Source organism: Adelges cooleyi, unplaced genomic scaffold, assembly GCF_023614345.1.
Source record: "Adelges cooleyi isolate 19-005CV unplaced genomic scaffold, UGA_ACOO_1.1 ACOO_flye_CR_arks_rails_tigmint_CR_PRNA_30, whole genome shotgun sequence".
In the NCBI taxonomy this organism is placed as follows: domain Eukaryota; kingdom Metazoa; phylum Arthropoda; class Insecta; order Hemiptera; family Adelgidae; genus Adelges; species Adelges cooleyi.
Window position 1 is genome coordinate 24311638 of NW_026095971.1, and position 21437 is coordinate 24333074.

General features: G+C 26.8%; 2 protein-coding genes and 1 long non-coding RNA gene across 7 annotated transcripts in view; 2 read left to right on the plus strand and 1 right to left on the minus strand.

Moving 5' to 3' along the window:
* Window positions 1–8746, plus strand: part of LOC126838976 (uncharacterized) — a 124140-nt gene extending 115394 nt beyond the window's left edge. The window contains exons 8-11 of one of the 4 annotated variants that reach the window (XM_050573819.1): window positions 7316–7369; window positions 7629–7658; window positions 7984–8070; window positions 8382–8746. In XM_050573819.1, the coding sequence (XP_050429776.1) occupies window positions 7316–7369; window positions 7629–7658; window positions 7984–8070; window positions 8382–8641 (431 nt within the window). In that variant the 3' untranslated portion in view covers window positions 8642–8746. The remainder of the gene's footprint in view (window positions 1–7315; window positions 7370–7628; window positions 7659–7983; window positions 8071–8381) is intronic. The other 3 variants (XM_050573820.1, XM_050573821.1, XM_050573823.1) reach the window with 3 other exon arrangements.
* The window catches only part of LOC126838979 (uncharacterized), a 91011-nt gene that overhangs the window by 63097 nt on the left and 6477 nt on the right, over window positions 1–21437 (minus strand). Inside the window, exon 2 of the long non-coding RNA XR_007685761.1 lies at window positions 12714–12815. This is a non-coding gene — a long non-coding RNA (uncharacterized LOC126838979). The remainder of the gene's footprint in view (window positions 1–12713; window positions 12816–21437) is intronic.
* LOC126838977 (uncharacterized) overlaps window positions 1–21437 on the plus strand; it is a 100837-nt gene that overhangs the window by 4623 nt on the left and 74777 nt on the right. Inside the window, exon 1 of one of the 2 annotated variants that reach the window (XM_050573837.1) lies at window positions 13729–13741. The exons of the other annotated variant lie outside the window; for it this stretch is intronic. The gene's annotated coding sequence lies outside the window, so the exon portion shown is untranslated. Of the gene's footprint in view, window positions 1–13728; window positions 13742–21437 lie in introns of those variants that run through there. 2 annotated transcript variants of the gene reach the window in all.

Below are 21437 nucleotides of genomic sequence, written 5' to 3' on the forward strand. Positions count from 1 at the left end.
ACTCTAGGAGAGTGCCCTTGGGGCTCTATAATTTATATATAAATATATACAGAGTGATCCGACTAACGTAAGACACTCATTTCTCGGAAAATATAAATATTTAGAGAATTTTTTTTCCTAAACTTTTAGGTACTAAAAGCCAACTGTGTCTTCACATTATCATTATCATTTTGTTGTACTTCTATAAAGACATAAGAGTAAAAATACACGATAATAATTTAATCAGTTCAAAATACTATAGATTTATGAAATATGCATACATATATTATATACGCACTTTTTTTGGGCATGATAATATAATATAATATGGGAAGGTTAGGTTGGAAAAAAATTTGTCGAAAGTGTTGTCTACTGATAAGATATGTGAACAATTGACCAGACATGTATGATGTGTCATGGTTTCCGACCGTGGGTAAAGAACCGCTACTCTATATTATATTATAAAACTTAATGTATTATTTTTTTATCACTTCGTATTAACAAATAAAATAGTTTTGTCTTGCACCACAAAGAAAAGTAACTGGTAAGCGAATATTAGTAAATTAAAAAAAAAATGTTTTAATTTTTTATCAGGATCGGTGCAAGATGTAGAGAATAATGCCTCTTTATTACCGCAGTGTCGTTTGCTAGGATTATACTTGAGCTCACAAGATCCACAATCATACATAAAAGAAATTCAAATTGACTCAACTATCCGTACATGTAGCCTAACGGATAAAAATGAAGCCAGAAAGATGTACAGGACCGATGATGCGGAATCACTTGAGAGACTGTTACAACTTGAACGTCAAGAACCATCCACACTTCGACCTAGTTTTGAGATGGGTTGGGTTGCTAGGCGTTAGTTAAACACTGTCATCTGTATTCTGTTCATTAAATAATATATTGTAATTTATCTTATTATTATCTCTATATACGTTATAAAATCAGAAATTGTAAAACATTTTCATAAAATTAAGCTGACGGAAAAAGAACCGACGGCTGATTTTGTCAAAAACATATTCCACGTAATACATTTTTTTGTAAGTACATAATACTATAAGTTTATTTCTGTTTTTTGTCATGTTCACCATTAAAAAAAAATTACCGATTATGTAAAGTTATATTTTTTTATCTAATCTCTTCCAACTATTTATTTCTGCTTCTAAATCCTTTCCTTATATTTCTACCTTTATTAAATGTCTGTGAAAATTTGGCTGATATGTTCATCGTTTATATTCCCAACAAAAAATTCATATTAATGGTTATTATGTTAGAGGTAACATAACCTAAATGGAGTTATAATGTTCAGTGAATAAATGAAATAGTGTATATTCATTATATTTATATATAGTCAGTTGTCGAAAAAAGTATCCTGGCTGGTCAACCACTAGGGTATTGGATTGGCTTAGATATAATTTAAATAAGAATAATTCAGGGTACGAAAATTAATCATACATAATATTTTAAATCTAAAAGAATATCGATTTTAATTTTTTTTGCGACGCTTTATTGTGTGCTAAATTCTATATTAATTTAGAGAAGTGTTTTTTTACAAAAAATCCAAGTGCATTGACTGTTATTACGATTTTTATATGTTCTATTATTGCTACTCATATGTTGTTCCATATTGATTTGAATTTAAGGTAAAAATATACTAGCGCATTTCATACAACGAAAGTTCAATGCATAAAATAAAATCTAACACATTATCAATCGGAAACTCGGGTTTAGAACTCTGGTTAAAGAATTCTGTACAATTTGTAAAAAAAAAAACGTTTTACTCAGTAAAATTGTTCTATATACAAATATATATTATTATATATTTTATATTTATTAGATGTTTCATAAATACCTAGTAAAAAAAAAAGAGAACTGGTCCATATTTTTGATAAATAGACTGAAGGAAAAGCTATAATATTATCGTTAATAACAGAAATTATAGATTTATTTTTTTCAATAAGTCTTAAAGTATAATTTTTTTCTATACAATTATTATAAAACTAGATCCAGAGAACAACTAATAGTTTTCCTACAATAATAAATATAATAAAAAAAAGTAAATTGCATCAAAATATAATTATAAAAAAAAGTTTGCCTAATTTGGTACCAACATGATTATACTATCCAACGCAATGAAGTGAATAGCATGACACTTAACTAATTTAATTGTGTTTTGTTAACAATTTATTTAGCAAATTGTGTTTTTAATTTGCAAGTTCACCAAATGTACTTAAAATGTACCACACTTAATTAATTAATTTGTAAACACATTTGGTGGACTTGCAACTTTTAAAACACAACTTGAAAATTAAATATTGAAGTATATTGTATATCGTTCTAAAAAGTTCATCCTTACTCATTGAAAATCGAGAAAAAAAATGAAAACTTAAACTTTTTGTATATCTTAAACGTATGACGAGCCGTTTAAGTATAAAAGTTTGTCTTTACAAAAATTAAAGTAAGAGAGACGTATTTCGGCACAAGTGCGTATCTTCGCACGTGTTTTACATTATTTACATCAAATACAGCCTTGCGGTTTTGTTTGTACATTAAAACGACCGAGAAACTGTTAAATTTAATAAGTTAAGAGCAGGGAATGATCCAATAATATTTTCTACATAGTAATAGAGAAACCAAGCCGATAAATACATAACCAACATGATTATACTATCCAACGCAATGAAGTGAATAGCATGACACTTAACTAATATTTATCAATGCTGTACTGAGTAATATCTCAGTTCAACATTGATAAACAATTTTTTTTTAATTTTGCTATAAAACATTTTAACAACAAGAGGGTAAATTCAAATATAGTAATTCAATGCAGTATAGGAAGGTATGCAATTATTAATGCAGAAGGCAAAAGGTTACCTATTTGGGCAAAACTAATGACTAATTGAAATAATTAATTCTACATAACACTTTAATAAATTTCGTAATGTATTGTAAATGTATTACAACAACCAAAATTAATAAAACTTTAGTATAATTGATATTTGATGTAAATAACTTTAATTTAAATCAATTTTGCGTATGCTGTACATGCATTGTTGAGACTTTATCGGGTAACCAACGCGATCTATCAGAGTGTTCAACTGGTGCGATATTGTCCATCAACCTTTCGTACGGTAATGGGTAGCGAGTGTTAACACCTGATAAATCCACCTTGATACGAACGATATCTATACAGGTAATACTGGGAAAAATATCATCACAACGAAAAACATGTCTTTTTTTAGATTAATAATTTTTAGAAAGGTTTTGTTCATTTGTTTACTTATTGTACACACGTTTTATCTAAAAATGCACAAATACACATCATAATCAAAAATTATGGCAATTTTGTGAACTGCATTGGCGTTTAAGTCTGAGCAATTTCCGACTTAAAAACATTTTAAACTAAAAAATAAAGAAGCAAAGTGGGGTCAGGGCTCGTAGAAAAAGGACATATTGTTGTTATTCACAATTTGTAGACAAATATAATGTTGTAAATTGTAAATGTTGATTATTATTTACAATCAAGGTAGGTTAGGTAGCTATAGTAGTAAACTTGCTGAGGTTGATTAAAATTCTACCTTTACACAGTTTTGTGATGCTAACTATTAACTAAACCAGAAGCTGTCTAATCAATTAATTCAAGATCGTTTAACAACTCAAAGGTCTGGCCTTTGTTTTAGATTAAACATAATTAACACACGGTACTCTGTTATAAATTATTGCAGGAAATTATTAGTCAATTCTAATTAATTATAACACATCATTATATAATTTATGTTATTTGAATTTTAGTATTTCAATACCGCTAGATTTATTTCAAATTCCAATATTTGTAATCGTTGAAACAGTTTTTGTAAAACTATACTTATTTAGCAGTAGTGTGTGGAATAAAATAATCTAAACACCGCTTCCTAAGTAACGCATGTACACGATAAATTGCAAAAAAAAAAATTAAACTGTTGTGTAAATAAATGAACATAGTTACAATACAAAAGCCTATTAGAATTCTGTTTTTCTGGTCGAAGTATAAGCCCAACCATAAGTCGCAAGCAGTATATTTAGTTTCAAAAGCTGAACAAGTCGATTGTTGTCCAAGAACCTCTTACCAACTCTACAATTTAAGTAAGTATTTCTGTTAAACTCGTAAATGTTTAATTATATAACAGTAATAAGGAAACAGTAATAAGGATTTTTTATGATCATAACTTAAAAAGTTTGAGCAGTACAAAGATGAAAAAAAGAAACTTTGTAGGGAACTAAATTCATATAAGTTAACAATTTTATTTTTTATTTTTTTTAATCGTTAAAATTAAAAACAATTTTTTTTTTACTTTTACTTAATTTTTAAGAAAAATATTAGTCAGTTTTTTCCAAATAAAAAAAATTGAAAATAAAACCACAAAAAAAAATTAAAATCGGATTACAGAAATTTGCAAATAATGATTTCTATATTTATAAGAGCGTAGCTGCGGCCTAGAAAATAAATGCCTATATTTATAATAAAAACACATTTTAATGCTAAAACGTTAAAAAAATCTATTTTCTTATTAGATTTTGTAAAAAGCATTTATAATTTATTGATTGTTTGATACTTGCATACACATTTAAAATTTAATATAAATATTATATAAAAAATAGGTTGTCATTATCCGCGTATTTAGTTTTTTTGTTCATCGTTAAAAAAAATTAGTCTCAACCTTATCAAGCTCAGCAACATTTTTTGTTGTAAAACATTTTTTTTATCAGTTTTATGTTTTATTGTAATCTATATAAAACGTACAAAATATTTTTAAAAAAGTTTTAGAATTATCTTGTAAAGTTCTTGCTAGTACACTATAGTGTAGCCTAGGTCTAAATGGATGTTACTATAGATTAATACATTTATTTATTTATTTAAAGTAGGTACACTATATTAACCCGGGGGTCTGACAAGGTTAAGTGAAGAAAAATGTTCAAAAAAAAACTCTAATATTCCCTTTAAAAATTAAGTTAAAATAATGAGAAATTTTTGCACGTTTATAAGTTTTTAATTTTAACGATTTTCAAACAAAACTTTAAAAACAATTTTGTACACAGAAAATCTATATCATTTTGCTAAATAATCCTTTTTTGACTTGGACGAAATCTCTCTATACATAAAACTCTCGTGTCACAGTGTTTGTATAAGAAAACGATTTATAAAATTTCATCATTTCAATACATCATAGTATATTGTTTGAAAATATATGTTAAAATTTTTTATAACGGTAATAACTATATTTATAAGGATATTATTTTAAAACGGATTTGACATTCTCTCTAAAATGTTATCTTCGGAATAAGTCTACTTTACCGGACACCCTTTTTTCAGTTTGTTTTTTAATTACTAGTATTTTGCATGCCGAATACGAATATGTAAACATTTTGCCCCGCTCGCACTTAGTTAAGAAGTTACAGACTTTTAAAGTTGGCCGATATCGACATACGCGCTCGCCCGGCACCGTACGTCTACCCGCGCCCGCTGGGTACTTGGTCCACGATTATGATCGGATTCCTCGTCAACCTGATTCCAACTTTAAAAGTCTGTAACTTCCAAACTAATTTCGAGTGGGGCTTGTTCCCCTAATTTCTATTTTGAATAGTGTAACCTAAGTTTTATACTATGCAATTTAAATAGTCAAATAACTTATTTTTATTTTTGTCAATCCTTAGTATAGTGAAATTACTGTATAATTGGCCAAATAATCAACCTTTCTAGTTTGATTACTATCTTATATACAAAAAAATCAGTTAGTGGTTTTGGAAATATTGTGGGCCAGGTAGAAAAGTGTTAATACATATATATGTATTCATAACCCATTAAAACGGCCTCGCAAAATTATAACCTTCTCATCTCTAAACCGGAGGTAACTATGACTAATATATAATGTTTTTTTATTTATTATTATTCGCAGATAAAAATGAAACTCTTCTGTTTATTAATATCTTTATTCTTTATGGAAGTTTTAGCACCTTATGGTAGTTATTTTATTATCACAGTTATAAACTTAAAGAAGTTAAATTTGAAAAAAATCAATATTACACTTTTTTACAGATCGTTATATGGAATTAGTTCACATTACAAGTCAGTAACATTTTTATTTTTAAAACAAATATTTTATAAGTTTTTAAAATTTACTGTTTTTATACATATTTTTAAAATTGTGTCACAGCTATTGGCATCAAACTTGCTTATGAAAAGAATGATTTAACTATAGGAGGTAGATCTGAAGCAAGTAAGATGTAATATTTTAAATAATATGCTAATATATAAAAAAGCTTTGTATTTGATTTAATTTTAATATTTTTGTAAAGCATAAATCTTCATTTGTTTATTCTAGATGGATTGGAGTATCTAATAGAGACAATGGTTGATAATGTCAATAATGACCTGACCTACCAAAATTTCCGTAATCATAGTTATAATAATAATAAAAAACAAAAGATAAGAGTAGAAAAATATAATTGAAAATTATATAAAAACTTCATCTCATATTCACTTTATGCAACTGATTAGTTTTATAATTATTATATTTTTTACCGAAGTTTGAATAGAAGCTTTATGAAAAAATACTGATGAAAGCTCTATCAACCTCGTTCGATTAATATATTTTATTCTCATCGCATAAAATACATCAACTAGTCTATATAATATAGTATTTCTACTTTGACTTTTGCCTTAAAAATTATATATATATAATGTTATAACTACTAATTCACTATAGCAAATTCAATTCAATATTATTTATTAATTAAAATTTCAGGCCATATTAATTTTTTGACAGCTGTACCGGGTAATACATTTTGTTAAATTTGATAAAATTATTTCTAATATTTCATTCCTATTGAATTCGCCAAAGAGACTATCATCGTATTGAATATACAGTGAAACATACTTCTTCCAAATTACTAGCACACATGTTTTTTCTTTCTTGAAATTCATCATCCTTTTTATAATAGAATAGAAAAATCAATGCAATTACATTAATTTTTGTGTTGTTAATTTCAGATCATCCACAAATTCTCACGAGAAGAACAGGTAATACATTTCATTGCACTTTATGGAAGCGTTTCCAAACAGTTGTTTAATATTCTTTATGCACACGAGATTTTTGTATTAACTTCCAGTTCACCTAATGCAAAATAAAATTTTTTTTTCATATATTATATATTTATTATACTTATTGCATATTTATTATTTATAATTACTTTGAGAATAATAATATGTCCTATTGACAAATACCAATATGATATATCGGTCTCAATAATAAAATATATGGGGGTACATTAAAATGTATTTTGTTTTAAACTTTAGAAGTCTATGATGATTTATTCGACAAAATGATTCAAGACATAGAGAGTAAATTAGGTAAATATAAAAAAGAATGTATTTTTAAATTTAAAAAAAAACTATATATGTTTTATGTTTAAGATTTTAAAAAATCATTCGAAATAAAATTTAAACCGTTTGTTTAAAAATCGTTATACAATATAAATTTACATTTATACAATAATACTGCGCAATAATTAATATTGATCTAATTGACCTAGTGGATGTTATGTATAAAATATATAAACCGGGACTTATTAACAGCAGATTAATTAGATGTTTGATGTGTTTGTTACAGGAATTGATATGCCAGGAGATTATTTCGGTGGTATGTACGATTGGTCTGATATTCATAAATAGCCTTTAAAAATTGTTTTAGAGTTGATCTTTGCTTAATTTTATTTATTATATTTTTTGTGTCAAAAAAGAATTGTAATAAATTCAACTTTTTGTTGAGGAAAGACGGGCAGAATGTGAGACTACAGTGTTAATGTGTAATGAATTATTCGGGATTTGAATTATAGAAAAAGTAGGAGGTTCAACAATAATATATGGTTGTACAAAATGTTAGTTGTATCACAATTATGCGAATAATATATTATTTATCTTAATTATGTCTCCTTAACACGGTCTTTTAATAATTATTGTCATAGTTGAGGAAAAATTGGAAAACCTTGCAAACATGAGAAGAGACTTTGTTGCTTGGTCTTTAAAAAGTATAATCAGACGTCGTATGCTAGGTAAATATTATTATGGAGTTGTATGGTTTTTGAACGCTATTAATATATTTTTATATATTTAAGTTATTTGATAGGACAAGGATACAAATAATTTGAGATTTTAACAATTAACTAAATAAATTATAATTACTAATACGTACTTTCATGTAATACAAATATCATGGATGTTCAATACGACACCATGCCTATTGTATAATTTTTTATGACTTCGTATAACCTAATAAAATAGTTTTTTGTACCATAAGGATAAGTAGTATCTAGTAAGCTATTATTAGCAAATTAAAAAAGAAATGTTTCAAATTTTTAATCAGGATCTGTACAGGATGTTATATCGTTACCCAATTGTCGTTTGCTCGGAATATACTGGAGTACACTAAGTCCAGAATCATACATAAGCGAAGTTAACATTGACTCGCCTAGCCGTACATGTATCATAACAAGTTGTTCTGCTACCGAAATGACATTCAGGAAAATCGGTGCTACATGGTCAGTTTTTAGCTCATATGGCCTTGACAATACACTCGAGTATTACTTACAACACGGACGTCCACAAACTGCACCCACATACTAACCCATTGTCAGAAAAACACTGGCATCCTTATTTTGTTCTTTACGTAATATATTATAGTTCATCATATTATTATCACTATATACACTATAAAATCAGAAATTTTAAAATATTATACATATATTTAAGCTGACGGGAAAACAACCGTCTTAGGATTTTTTTAATAATATATTTCACATAATACATTTTTTGTATAGTAAGTACGTAATGCTATAAGCCTATTTCTGTATCATGTCAGGTCTATCAAAAAAATAAATAATTACCGAATAAGTAAAGTTGTATTTTTTTTTCATATAATCTATTCCAACTATTTATTACTGCTTCTAAATCCTTTCCTTGTATTTCTACCTTTATTAAATGATTGTGCAAATTTGGTTGACAGGTTCATCGTTTATATTTCTGATAGATAATTCATCTTAATGGTTATTATATAGAGATTGGATGCTATAGATTATATTATTTAAATTTAGTTCTAATGTTGAATGGCTAAGTAAAACAGTGTAGAATATATTATTTGTATTGTATAGTCAATTGTGGAAAAAAAATGTCTCGTTGGTCAACCACAATGGTATTGGTTTGGATTCATTGTGATTGAAATAAGAAAAATGTAGAGTACGAAAACTAATCCTTCATAATATTTGATATCGAAAAAGAATGTCTATTTCAAACTTTTTATAGACTAACTCTTTTTGGTTTTTTTTATAGAATTTTATTTTTTTAACTATTAAATTTTTTTTTAAATATGTAATATTTTCTGTGTTGGAGGATGGTACAAAAATCAATTGTAAAAATACCTATTTGATATATATTTTATGTCAACATAAACAGATCATTCATTAAGTACATTAAATATATTTTTTTTAATAATTGTAACTTTTAGTTTTCCTTTTTAAAAACATTAACAATTAAGTATTTTAGAAACTATTATGTTACGAATAAAGCCTAAATGGATATAATATATATTATTTAACAAATGTTATTCAAAGTATATAGAAACAGTTTTATTAATGTGTGACGCAAAGGCAATGTTATATGTAAAAAACAGAACGTTCATGTTTCTAATAAACACCAGAGGCGGATAAAATATTTCGCTAGCAAAGAACAATTTTGGTTAGCGTAGTATCAAAAAATTGTCCAATATTTCAAATATGCCTTATATTATTAGAACCAAATATTAAATATATTATTATACAGATCTTTGAATCAGGAAATCATTGATGAATAAGTTTCTTAAAAAGAAACCCGTTTAAATAACTAAATATATTTGGCACAAAATGTACCTTGTGATAGCTAATAATTTAAATAAATTAGTACCTCCTCCTTAAATACAAAGTAGGTCCAATTAAATATCTGGTTATTAAAAGATCACAATACATTTGTTGCTGAAATAACTAATTCACATTTGTTCCTGTAATAATTTAGTTTGGCCGATTCTTAATTTAGTTATTTCCGCTATAAATTTATCGTGTCCTAATAATATTATCCCGTATCTTAAGTAGGACCAATAAACAATAAATAAAATATATAATACATATCGATATGTTAAGTATATGTGTGTTTAATTACTTAAAGTTTAAAAGTGTTATTTCACTTTTAAAATGATAAAGTATTTTTAAATTATTTTATTGAATTACATTTTTAGCTGAATAACTAAATGTATAATTGACTGATATTTGTTTTGAATTTGTGGATCTATCTCATTATTCTTACTGCCTAAATGGAAAACGGTTATCGGCAATAGTGTTCCACAGTAACTAAAATAAAATAATAATAATAATTATCGAATGACGAATTTATAGCAACTAACTCAACTATTGAAAATTGATGATCTTATATATTATACCTTAGAATATAACAGCTATGAGTTTACTGAAAATTGAATATGACTCAACATTCGACAATGTATTGATGGAATTGGTTTAGACTGATTGACTACAATAGTTTAATATACCAAACTTGCGGTTGGTAGTAGTGTTGCAGACAATAACAATTATCAATTTAAGTAGAGATAGTCCATATTAATATTAACCATACTGAAAACAAATGGATAAAAAATTTAAATAAGCTTCTTAGATACTTAAATAATTATATGGTAAATAAACAAATATTACTATACACATATATTAGTTATAATTATACAAGTAAGTAAATAGTAGTAGTAAGTTAGTTGCGGGCAGGGAAAGGGCACAAGACATATTCGTATTACAATGTGTTTCCTGTGTATTTTCTATCGAAAACAACTCTAAATTACTAGAATATTACACATATCTGGGTTTTTTATAAACCTATGTATTTGTACATGGCTTATATGGTTTGATGTAATTTATTTTTGGTGTTAAGTAAAAACAAGTTTATTTATTAATTCCCTTCAAGAAGCATATTATGATTAGAGTATTAAATTGGGGTTAAAATGGGGTCGATTGCTTGTCCGTAGTTCCGGGGGGAATCTTGCAATTCAAAAAGATTTATTTCTCACTCGTCAGCAAAAATTATGCGTAGTGCGTTTGAGCGTGAACAGTGCTCAGAAGTGACCGGTACCAGGTTCAAACCCGTCGTTTCCATCAAAACACTTTTTTGCGTTTTCTTACAACTTTTATTCAACCTTTATGATAATTTATACTGTAATAAATCGAAAATTTTAAGCTTTTAAATTAAAATATATATACATATATATATAAATAATATGTGAATTAATTATATGACATTGTACATTTCAATATATAGATACTTACTTACGAAAACGAAAAAGAACAAAATAACTAAAGTAGATTAAAAAATTAATCTAAAAATAACGTTTGTTCCTGTAATCATTTAGTTGGGCCGATTATTTATTTATTAATTTCCGCTAGAAATTTATCGTGTCTCTATATTATCCCATATCTTAAGTAGGACATTATTTAACAGATATTATTCAAGCTCCCTAGAAATAGTTTTATTAAAGTATGACGCAAATGGCAATGTTATTTGTATAGTAACAGACCGTTCATATTTCTAAAAAACACCAGAGATGGGTAAAATATATCTCTAGTAAAAAACAACTTTGGTTTGCGTTGTAAAAAATATTTGAGATGTTTCCGATATCATTAGAACCCAATAATTAAAAATGTTAAATATATTATTATACAGAGCCTCAAGTCTAAGAATAAGTATCTTAAAAAGAAACCCGTTCAAATAAAACACAATAAATTAAGCACAAAATGTACCTTGTGGGAGCTAATAACTCAAATAAATAAGCAACTGACATGGAATTTTGAGAATTTCGTTCGTATTTTATATTTTTTTATGTATACAGTTGATCGCATAAGATGCCTACATCGTATTTTGTTGTTGGGGTTTTTTTAAGCATATCTAGTGAATACATTGGGTGATTGTGTACACTGCACGGTATAGCTGAGTCTTGAACACAAAAACAACTGCTATCTTAACACAGAACCAAAATTAACAGTGAATACTATTCGACCTAAATTTAATTTTTAGCAAAAAAAGATTTGTTAAATTCAAATTTCTTATACTTTTGAAAGACATCATAAAGGCATAGCCCTCAATAACTTTTTTAATCTGACGAAATTCTCAGGGAGCTCTAAGAGTTTTTAAATTGCCTGAAGATTTCTAGAACTCCCCCCTCCCATTTAAGGAGCTGATGGGTAATGTTTTAGGAAAACATTTTTCCTATAAACTCGTTCCTCTAGAAGGCAAAGAAAGGATAGCAGTTTTGGGGATTTAAGTCTGAAAAAAATTAATCTAAAAATAACATTTTTATGCGCTTTGGAGAGAATTCTATAATAGATTTTGGTTTTTTTCGATATTTGGATTGAAGTGTACTAAAGGATGTGTAGTGAAAAAGGGCAGTTTTATAATATTAATAAGCACATTCTATGATGAATATAATACAAATTATTTATTAAATATTTCAATACCCTCCCTCAGTAAATAATTTCTATAGGTCGACTTTCTCTTTCAACTGACTGACTCCCATTGCTGACCGTAACATCTCAAATCGTTGTTTTGGCAATGGTTTAGTTAGGATGTCTGTAACCAGGGTTCTGCATGTCAATATACTGTAGTTGAAATTGACCTTCCTCGTACTTCTCTCGAATAAAATGATACCGCGTCTGAATGTGTTTTGTTCGTCGATGAAACTCCGGATTTTTCACTAAACGTAAAGCTCTTAGTAGAACTATTAGTGTTTATTAATCAAAACACGATTAAAATTAATTAAAGTTTGTAATACCTCTTAGATATACGTTTTAAATTAAGAAAAAGTTATCAGAACTTTCTAGAAGATGTTTTTCGGGATTATATACAAAAAAAAATATTTTCATCATCCTCGTTTTTCGTTTTTTTGTTAATTGTTAAAATACAATTTAAATAGTCAACAGAATCATTCAAGTTAGATTATTACCTTACAAAAAAACCAGTTTAACGATCTAGGAAATATTATGGGTCTAGTAATAAATGTATATATATATACATTCTTTACTGTGTGCAATTTGGTCCAACTTGAGAGATTAAAATTTTAGTGAAAGTTTATTCCAAAAGATGGCGCAATTTGAACAAATATCACAGCTGACAGCTAATCAGCTGACATATGGACGGTTGACAGCTGATCATATTTATTTATAGTTTCTGGCCAAAAAGAAATGGTTTTACATATCAAATTTTATAGTTACCATTTTAGTCTTCGATAGATTACCACCTTGACTGTAACATTTCAAAACATAGCCCAAAGAATCAGGACAACACAGAGTCCTGTACATGAATCTCGAAAACAAAACTATTGTTGATAAAAACAAAACCGTAAATTTGATAGTGACAGCAAACCAGTCGGGCATTAACACGTTTACCATTTTTTCCATAGGGATGGGGATAGGAATAGAGATGGTGATGGAGTTGGAGTTTGATAGTAAAATATAATCATAATAATGACTAATAATAAACTAATAATTTGTATAACTTGTGAGTACTATGTTCCAATTGTATTTCTTAACCCGTACGAAGCAGGGTACACGGGCAGCTAGTATATATATTTATTTATTTATTTGTTAATTTATTTATCATCCTAAAACTGTCTCGTTATGTATTTGGATTTTGTTTACGTTACAAGTCAGTAATAATTTCATTTTATAAATAAATGTTTTTTAAGTTTTTAAGATCCACTGTTTTTATACAAATTTTTAAAATTTATGTAACATAGCTCATTACATGAAGCTTGCTTCTGAAAAAAATGATTTAACTTTAGAAAATGGATCTGAAGCAAGTAAGATATTATACTAAAAATCATACACTAATATATATAGACGATTTGTTATATGTACCTAATAGTCAAGTTATCAGTAAATTTAAAATTATAGTTATTATCAATAGTTAAGAAAAGTGAACCGGATATGTAGAACAGTGTACATATCAATATAATATATAAATTAGCGACTTCTAATAATATAATCTAGGGAGAAATAGTCGGGTTTAAAATTATTCTAAATATTTTTATGGTACCTAGTTTAATTTAATTTTAATATTTTAGTATAGCAAAAATCTTCATTTGTTTATTCTAGATGCATTGGAGTATCTAATTGAGACAATGGTTGATGATATCAATGATGATCTTAACTACCAAGATTTCAGTAATCATAAGTATATTATAATTAAAAAAAATAAAGACAAGAGTAGAAAAAAATATTTCAAAATAATATAAAAAAATGCATGTCAAGTTTATCTTTATGCAATTGATAAGTGTCATAATTATTATATTTTTCACCGAAATCTAAATAAAAGCTTTATGAAAAAATACTGATGTTAGATCTAGGAACCTCGTCAGATAAATATATTTTATTCTCATCCCCAAAACTGCATCAATTCAGTCATTACATTTTATAAGGACTCCCTAGTCTATATAATATAATTTGTTTCTATTTTGACCTCGTCTTTTAATGTATAATTATACAATGTAATAATTTACTATAGCAAATCCAATTCAATATCATTAATTTATATAATGTTAATTTCAGGTAAAATTAATTTTTTGATCGCTGTACCGGGTAACAATTTTTGTTGAATTTTATAAAAAAAATTCTAATATTTCATTCCTATTGAATATTCGAAAGAGCATTTTATCGTATTGAATATACAGTAGAGTATATTTTTTCTGAGTTACTAATACACATGATTTTTCGACAGATTAGAGGGTAATAATTTTTTATTGCACTTTATGGAAGCGTTTCCACACAACTGTTTTTTATTCTTTATTCACACAAGATTTTTGTTTAAATTTTAGAACAACGAAATCTACCAATATTGCTAAGTAAAAACCCCATTTAATATTTCATATTTATTTTACTTATTCAATATTTATTAATTATAACTACTTTGAGAATACCAATTGAACCAACTAAAAAATACCAATATGACATATCGGTTTCAAAAATAAAAAATACGAATGTATATTAAAGTTTCTTTTGTTTTAGGAGCCAATCATTTCCTCGAAATAATGCTACAAGACATAGAAACTATAACACGTAAATATAAAATTTTAAAAAAATAGTTACATATTTTTGTAGTTACGATTTATAACATAATGCTATACATGTTTAATATTTAAGCTATTAAGAAACATTCGAATTAGAATTTAAAACATTTATTTAAACATCATTATAGAATATAAAATAATATTTTGCATTTATTTATATTGGTCTACTTAGTCTCAGTTATAGAGTGAATGATATGTATAAAATATGTCAACTGGGATTTATTAACTGCTTAATAATATTTTAATGTATTTGTTACAGAGATGACATTTTCAGGATATGCAAGACGTAATTACGAGTTTTTTTTATAGTAAATAGCCTCTATTTAGAGTTGATAATTGCTTCATATGTGATTTGATTTATTTATTTTGTATATCATATAACAATTTTAAAAAATTCGACTTTTTGTCGAGGAGAGAGGGAGAGAGAGTGAGACTTAGTAAAAATTTAAGGTGGTATTTTGGTTGTAAATTAAATAGAAAAATGAATATTATTTCACCTCATCAACCTTAAGTTGGTTATACTATTGATGTGAATTAAATTCTTTGAATTTCAAGTATACAAAGAATACTTTTGTTGAGTATCAACGCTAATAAGTGGTTGTATAAAAAGTTAGTTTTGTCACAATTCTTTGTAATGCAATGCAACAATTATGTATAAATAGCGACTAAAATATTATTTATTTTTATGATTTCCTCGGAACACGGGTCATTTAATAATCGTTTTCATAGAAACCGAGGAACTGAGCGTTATTGTAAATAAGAGAAGAAAATACGATTTTGAAGCTTTAAAAATTATAATTCGACGTCGTTTACTTGGTAAATATTTTTATATTAAGCTGTATGGTTTTTGAATACCGTCAAATAATTATGTATATATAAGTATTCTTCTTCTTGCGAGTGCCCTTGCGGCTCTATAATTTAAATATAAATATGCAGGGTGATCCAACTAACGTAGGACACTCCTTTTCTCGGAAAATATGAATATTTTGAGAATTTTTTTTCCCTAAACTTTTAGATACATATTTTACTTCATTTTCCAATATTTAGAATATTCTTATCTTCAACCCTTATATGTTAAACAAGCATATAGCATTTGGTTTTTTAAATGAAAACGTATGTTTTTAATTTTATAAATCTGTAGACAACATTTTTAAAACAATTTTAGCGTTTGAATTTCTAATTTTTAACTATCTGTTCGTTTGCTATGACTTTATAAAGATTTGAATTTAAAATCAATATTTGTTAGTTTATCTGCTATTAATAATTATATTGACCCTTATCGGTAATACTGTTTTGATAATCAGACATAAATAACCTTCGCTTCACTTTTTTTTTTATATTATGTGAACAATCGATTCTTTATCTACTTGCTCGGACGCAAAGGTCACCTAGTATAACCGTCATCCGTTCAAATGTCTTATCAGTAGACTGTACATTATCTAAACCCCTATTTGCATTATAAAGTATGATTATATTATAACGATGATATTATCACATTATCATTATCATTTTGTTGTAATTCGGCATCTGTATTTACTATTTAGTACATAACAAGACGACACATATAATTAAGCAATTTAATTTTAAAAAAATTATTATTAAATTTTAAATATTAAGTGTGCTACACATATTTTGTGTTGGCGTTCGACACAGCATACTATTCAACCGCGTTATTGTTAGTTTAAGCTTATGGGTTCATTATTATTATTGGTCTATTGCTCACCTGATTTTTATTTAATAAACTGTTCTAATTGTTCCATAAGATTACAAACAAATTTCTATTTTATTTTATACACTTCCACCTACTTATAACTTAACTGCAACGTATACGAATGTTGTACTTCTCAAATCTCACCCATAGTGCGTAACATGCGTGTCACATAAATTAAATATTATGGTTACATAATGCATCGGTTATTATTACCTGCATTTGTAACAATTTATTTCCTATTAAATTTCTTAGGGCAGCAAAATAAATTGAGGCACGGTGAGCTATTCAGAATATATTTTGCAACTAGAACGCTAATAATATTAACCATCGGTAGGTATAACTGTCTAGTGATATCATATACTACTACATTAATATAATATACTAACACTTAATGGTGTACATCACTTAGAGTACATGGAAACAATTCCTGAAAAAACCATTTAGGAACTACCGCTGCCAAAAATTATTAAAATATAGAAATAACGGCCAAGTCTCACACAAGGGCTTATCGGTATACAAATTGGCCGTATATTTATCACAAAATAATTAATTAATCCTTTAGTATTTAAATAAATGGTTGTAGTATAAATGATTAAAAAATCATTATGACCATTATATAATAAAAAAAACTAATCGTCAAAAAGGAAAAGTTATTAACGTTATAACCTTGTGCTGAAAAGCAAAATACGACAAACTATTAATTTTCGTTTCTTAAAAATGTGTAGGTACATAACTAAGAAAATATAAGCCAAATCACATACTAGTTATTTATTAATTTTTTCAAACAAATATATACATACAAATAAATATTAAAACATTAAATTTAAATTACTACTAAAAGCACACTGCGAATGTCTTATTAAATCATACAAAATGTTACTAATATAGCTTTTTTAATCAACCATTAATATTCAAAAAGAAATACTTGATATAAAATGTACAAATAATAGTCAAGCACTAAGTTTTAGTTTAATTTTATATTTCATCATCATATTTTCGTAATGCATATAAAATGCAGAATTTAGGTAAGATTAAAAAATATTAATTTACTAAAAGCTTGACATTTGATCTACTATAATAAAAAAATACAATCAAATATAATATATAATAATCTTTTAGTCACAAAACATCAAGTCTAACACAAATTTACGTTAAAAAAAAGAGTTATCAACTTTCCATAAAATGGAGTGACTTTCAAGTTAAATAAAACTACTATGTTTTTAAGATTTAATAATAGTTCTAAAAAATATTTTTTTATGAGATAATATTACTCGACACAAAATTTTGAGTTTGAATAACACTGATTAAAATTAAATTATTATAACAACATTATTAACTTACATATTTATGTTTCTATAAGATACCTAATCTAAAACAATATTATCAATATTTTGTATGTTTATCGGTTTACAAGCCAACTGTGTCTTCAATATAAAGACATAATGGTAAAAATACAAGATAATAGTTTAATCAGGTCAAGATACTATAGATTTATGAAATATGCATACATATATTATACGCACTTTTTTTGGGCATGATAATATAATATAATACAGGAAGGTTAGGTTGTAAAAAAATTTGTCGAAAGTGTAGTCTACTGATAAGATATGTGAACAATTGACCAGACATGTATAAGGTGTCACGGTTTCCGACCGTGGGTAAAGAACCGCTACTCTATATATTATAAAAATTATTGTAGTATTTTTTATCACTTTATATTAACAAATAAAACAGTTTTGTCTTGCACCACAAAGAAAAGTAACTGGTAAGCTAATATTAGTAAATTAAAAAAGAAATGTTTCAAATTTTTAATCAGGATCTGTACAGGATGTAGAAGATGGTGCCTCTCTATTACCTAATTGTCGTTTGATAGGAATATACTTGAGTACACAATTGCCAACAACATACATAAATGAAGTTAACATTGACTCAACTAGCCGTACATGTACCTTTATATGTAGTTCTGCTACCGAAAAGACACTCAGGAAAATCGTAATAACTAATAAAATAGTTGTTTTTTGTACCATAATAATAAATAGTAACTAGTAAGCTAATATTAGCAAATTAAAGAAATGTTTCAAATTTTTTATCAGGATCTAATCAGAATGTTTTGTCGTTACCAATTGTCGTTTGCTTGGAATGTACTGGAGTACACAATTTCCAACATCATACATATACGAAGTTAACATTGACTCAACTAGCCGTACATGTACCTTAATAAGTTGTACGTATACCGAAACGACATTCTGGAAAATCGATGCTACATGGACATTAAGAAACTCATATGGCACAGTCAATACACTCGAGAAATACTTACAACAAGGACATCCACAAACTGCACCCACACACTAACCTAATGTCAGAAAAACACTGTCATCTGTATTCTGTTTTTTACATAATATATTATAGTTTATCTTAAAATATTATACATATATTTAAGCTGGCGGGAAATCAACCGTCTTAGGATTTTTTCAATAATTTATTTCACATAATACATTTTTTGTACAGTAAGTAAGTAATGCTATAAGCCTATTTCTGTATCGTATCAGGTCTAACAAAAAAATTAATAATTACCGAATAAGTAAAGTTGTAATTTTTTTATCTAATCTAATCCAATTTATTACTGTTTCTAAATCCTTTCCTTATATTTTTACCTTTATTAAATGATTGTGCAAATTTGGGTAACATGTTCATCTTTTATATTTCTGATAGATAATTCATCTTAATGGTTATTATATAGGGATTGGATGTTATAGATTATATTATCTAAATTTAGTTCTAATGTTGAGTGGCTAAGTAAAACAGTGTAGAATATATTATTTATATTGTATAGCCAGTTGTGGAAAAAAAAATGTCTCGCTGGTCAAACACAATGGTATTGGTTTGGCTTCATTGTGATTGAAATAAGAACAATGCAGGGTACGAAAACTAATCCTACATAATACTTTAAATCGAAAAAGAATGTCTGTTTCAAGTTTTTTATAGACTAACTGTATTCGTTTTTTTTTTATAGAATTTGAGTATTTTATCCTATGTATAGTTAAATTGATGTTAATTAGCAAATATTTACCTTATAATATTAAATTAAATTAATGTTAGCTTAAACAACTTAGCGATATTTAATGAATCGTGTGGACTTCATTCTTTTGAATTAAATTAGCTGGTCAATTATTACAATTTATAATTATGATTATGATTTAACGATGCTAATATGGCCAGGGAACTTAAAGAGATTTAAGTAAATATTTCACTTGTTTGAATAAGTGTAGTAAATTTTTCTAACGGAATTATAAATCGAAATGTTTATTGTTAATGAACTCCAACGTACGAGACATTATATTAACAGCGCCAGCAAAATATTCCCGTTTACCGATGCGTAGGTATTAGATTACTCGAATATATATGTTTTTTTTATATACATATATTATATCCTACATATATGTATGCTTGTATCATATAAGTGTATATTGTCGATTTGTGACATAGGTACAAAAAATAAGGATTTTTTTTTATATAAATAAGCTATACAATTGCAAAAATTAGATTTTGCTTAACATAAACATATTATTAATTACGATTATATTTGCAAACATGCTATTATTTAGTTAATTTTTCACTAGATTATTGTTATTTAACACTATAATTTTATTCTGTTGGTATGTAAATTAAAGATATAGAAGTATCCACGTATGGGTTATAAAAGCTGCTCGATTGTTAGGAATACAAATATACTATAGAAACATATTTAAGCCCAAAAATTATTTTATTTTTTTGTAGGTGCTCCTATTTTTCCGTGTGTCGGGAGCGGTCGTATTACATGGTACCAGCTCCGATTTGACGAGATGAAGCAATATAATGAACAAAAGTAGATAGATTTTCTTGCTTAATATGGTAGTTACAGGATAGGTCGATTCATTAGCACGATAATATTGTTATTAAAAGGTAAAGGACTAGAAAATATAAATTAATTTAAAGGACAAGTATGAGTAATTTTAAGTTTTTATTTACGAGGGTATTAGATAGTAATATTTAAATAAAGTGGTTTATTCGAATTTCGAATACTAGGATTAATCGCTCGTTAAGTAGATGTAGAGTACTAGAGGTTTAGGTGTAGAAAGTCTTTTCTACATTACTTTTTTAGACCTTTGTTAAACTGGACACGAAGCGTATCTCTCTCACGAATGGGCTTGTAGCACCCAGGGCCCGGGTGTCTATAAGTAGCGATTGCCGTTTTATGAAGCTGATAAATACGCTGGCCAAACGTAAAATTTTAATGCGGTGCTCAAATTATTTTTTTAGATATTTAAATCCAATTTCATTTACACACTTTATACGATGCGATTTAGGTAAAATTATATATTTTAACATCGCCATTCTTCTGCTATTTTTACCGCTATCATCAGTTAGCATTTATTGCCGCTACATTATATTTGCCACATGTTTTCCAAATTGACGCCACATTTATACAAGACAAGTCAGAATTCGGAATTGATTATAACGATCTTCTAGAGCATAAAGTAGCTAATTTTGTTTCTATTAAAGCGGATCAATTTTCGAAAAAAAAA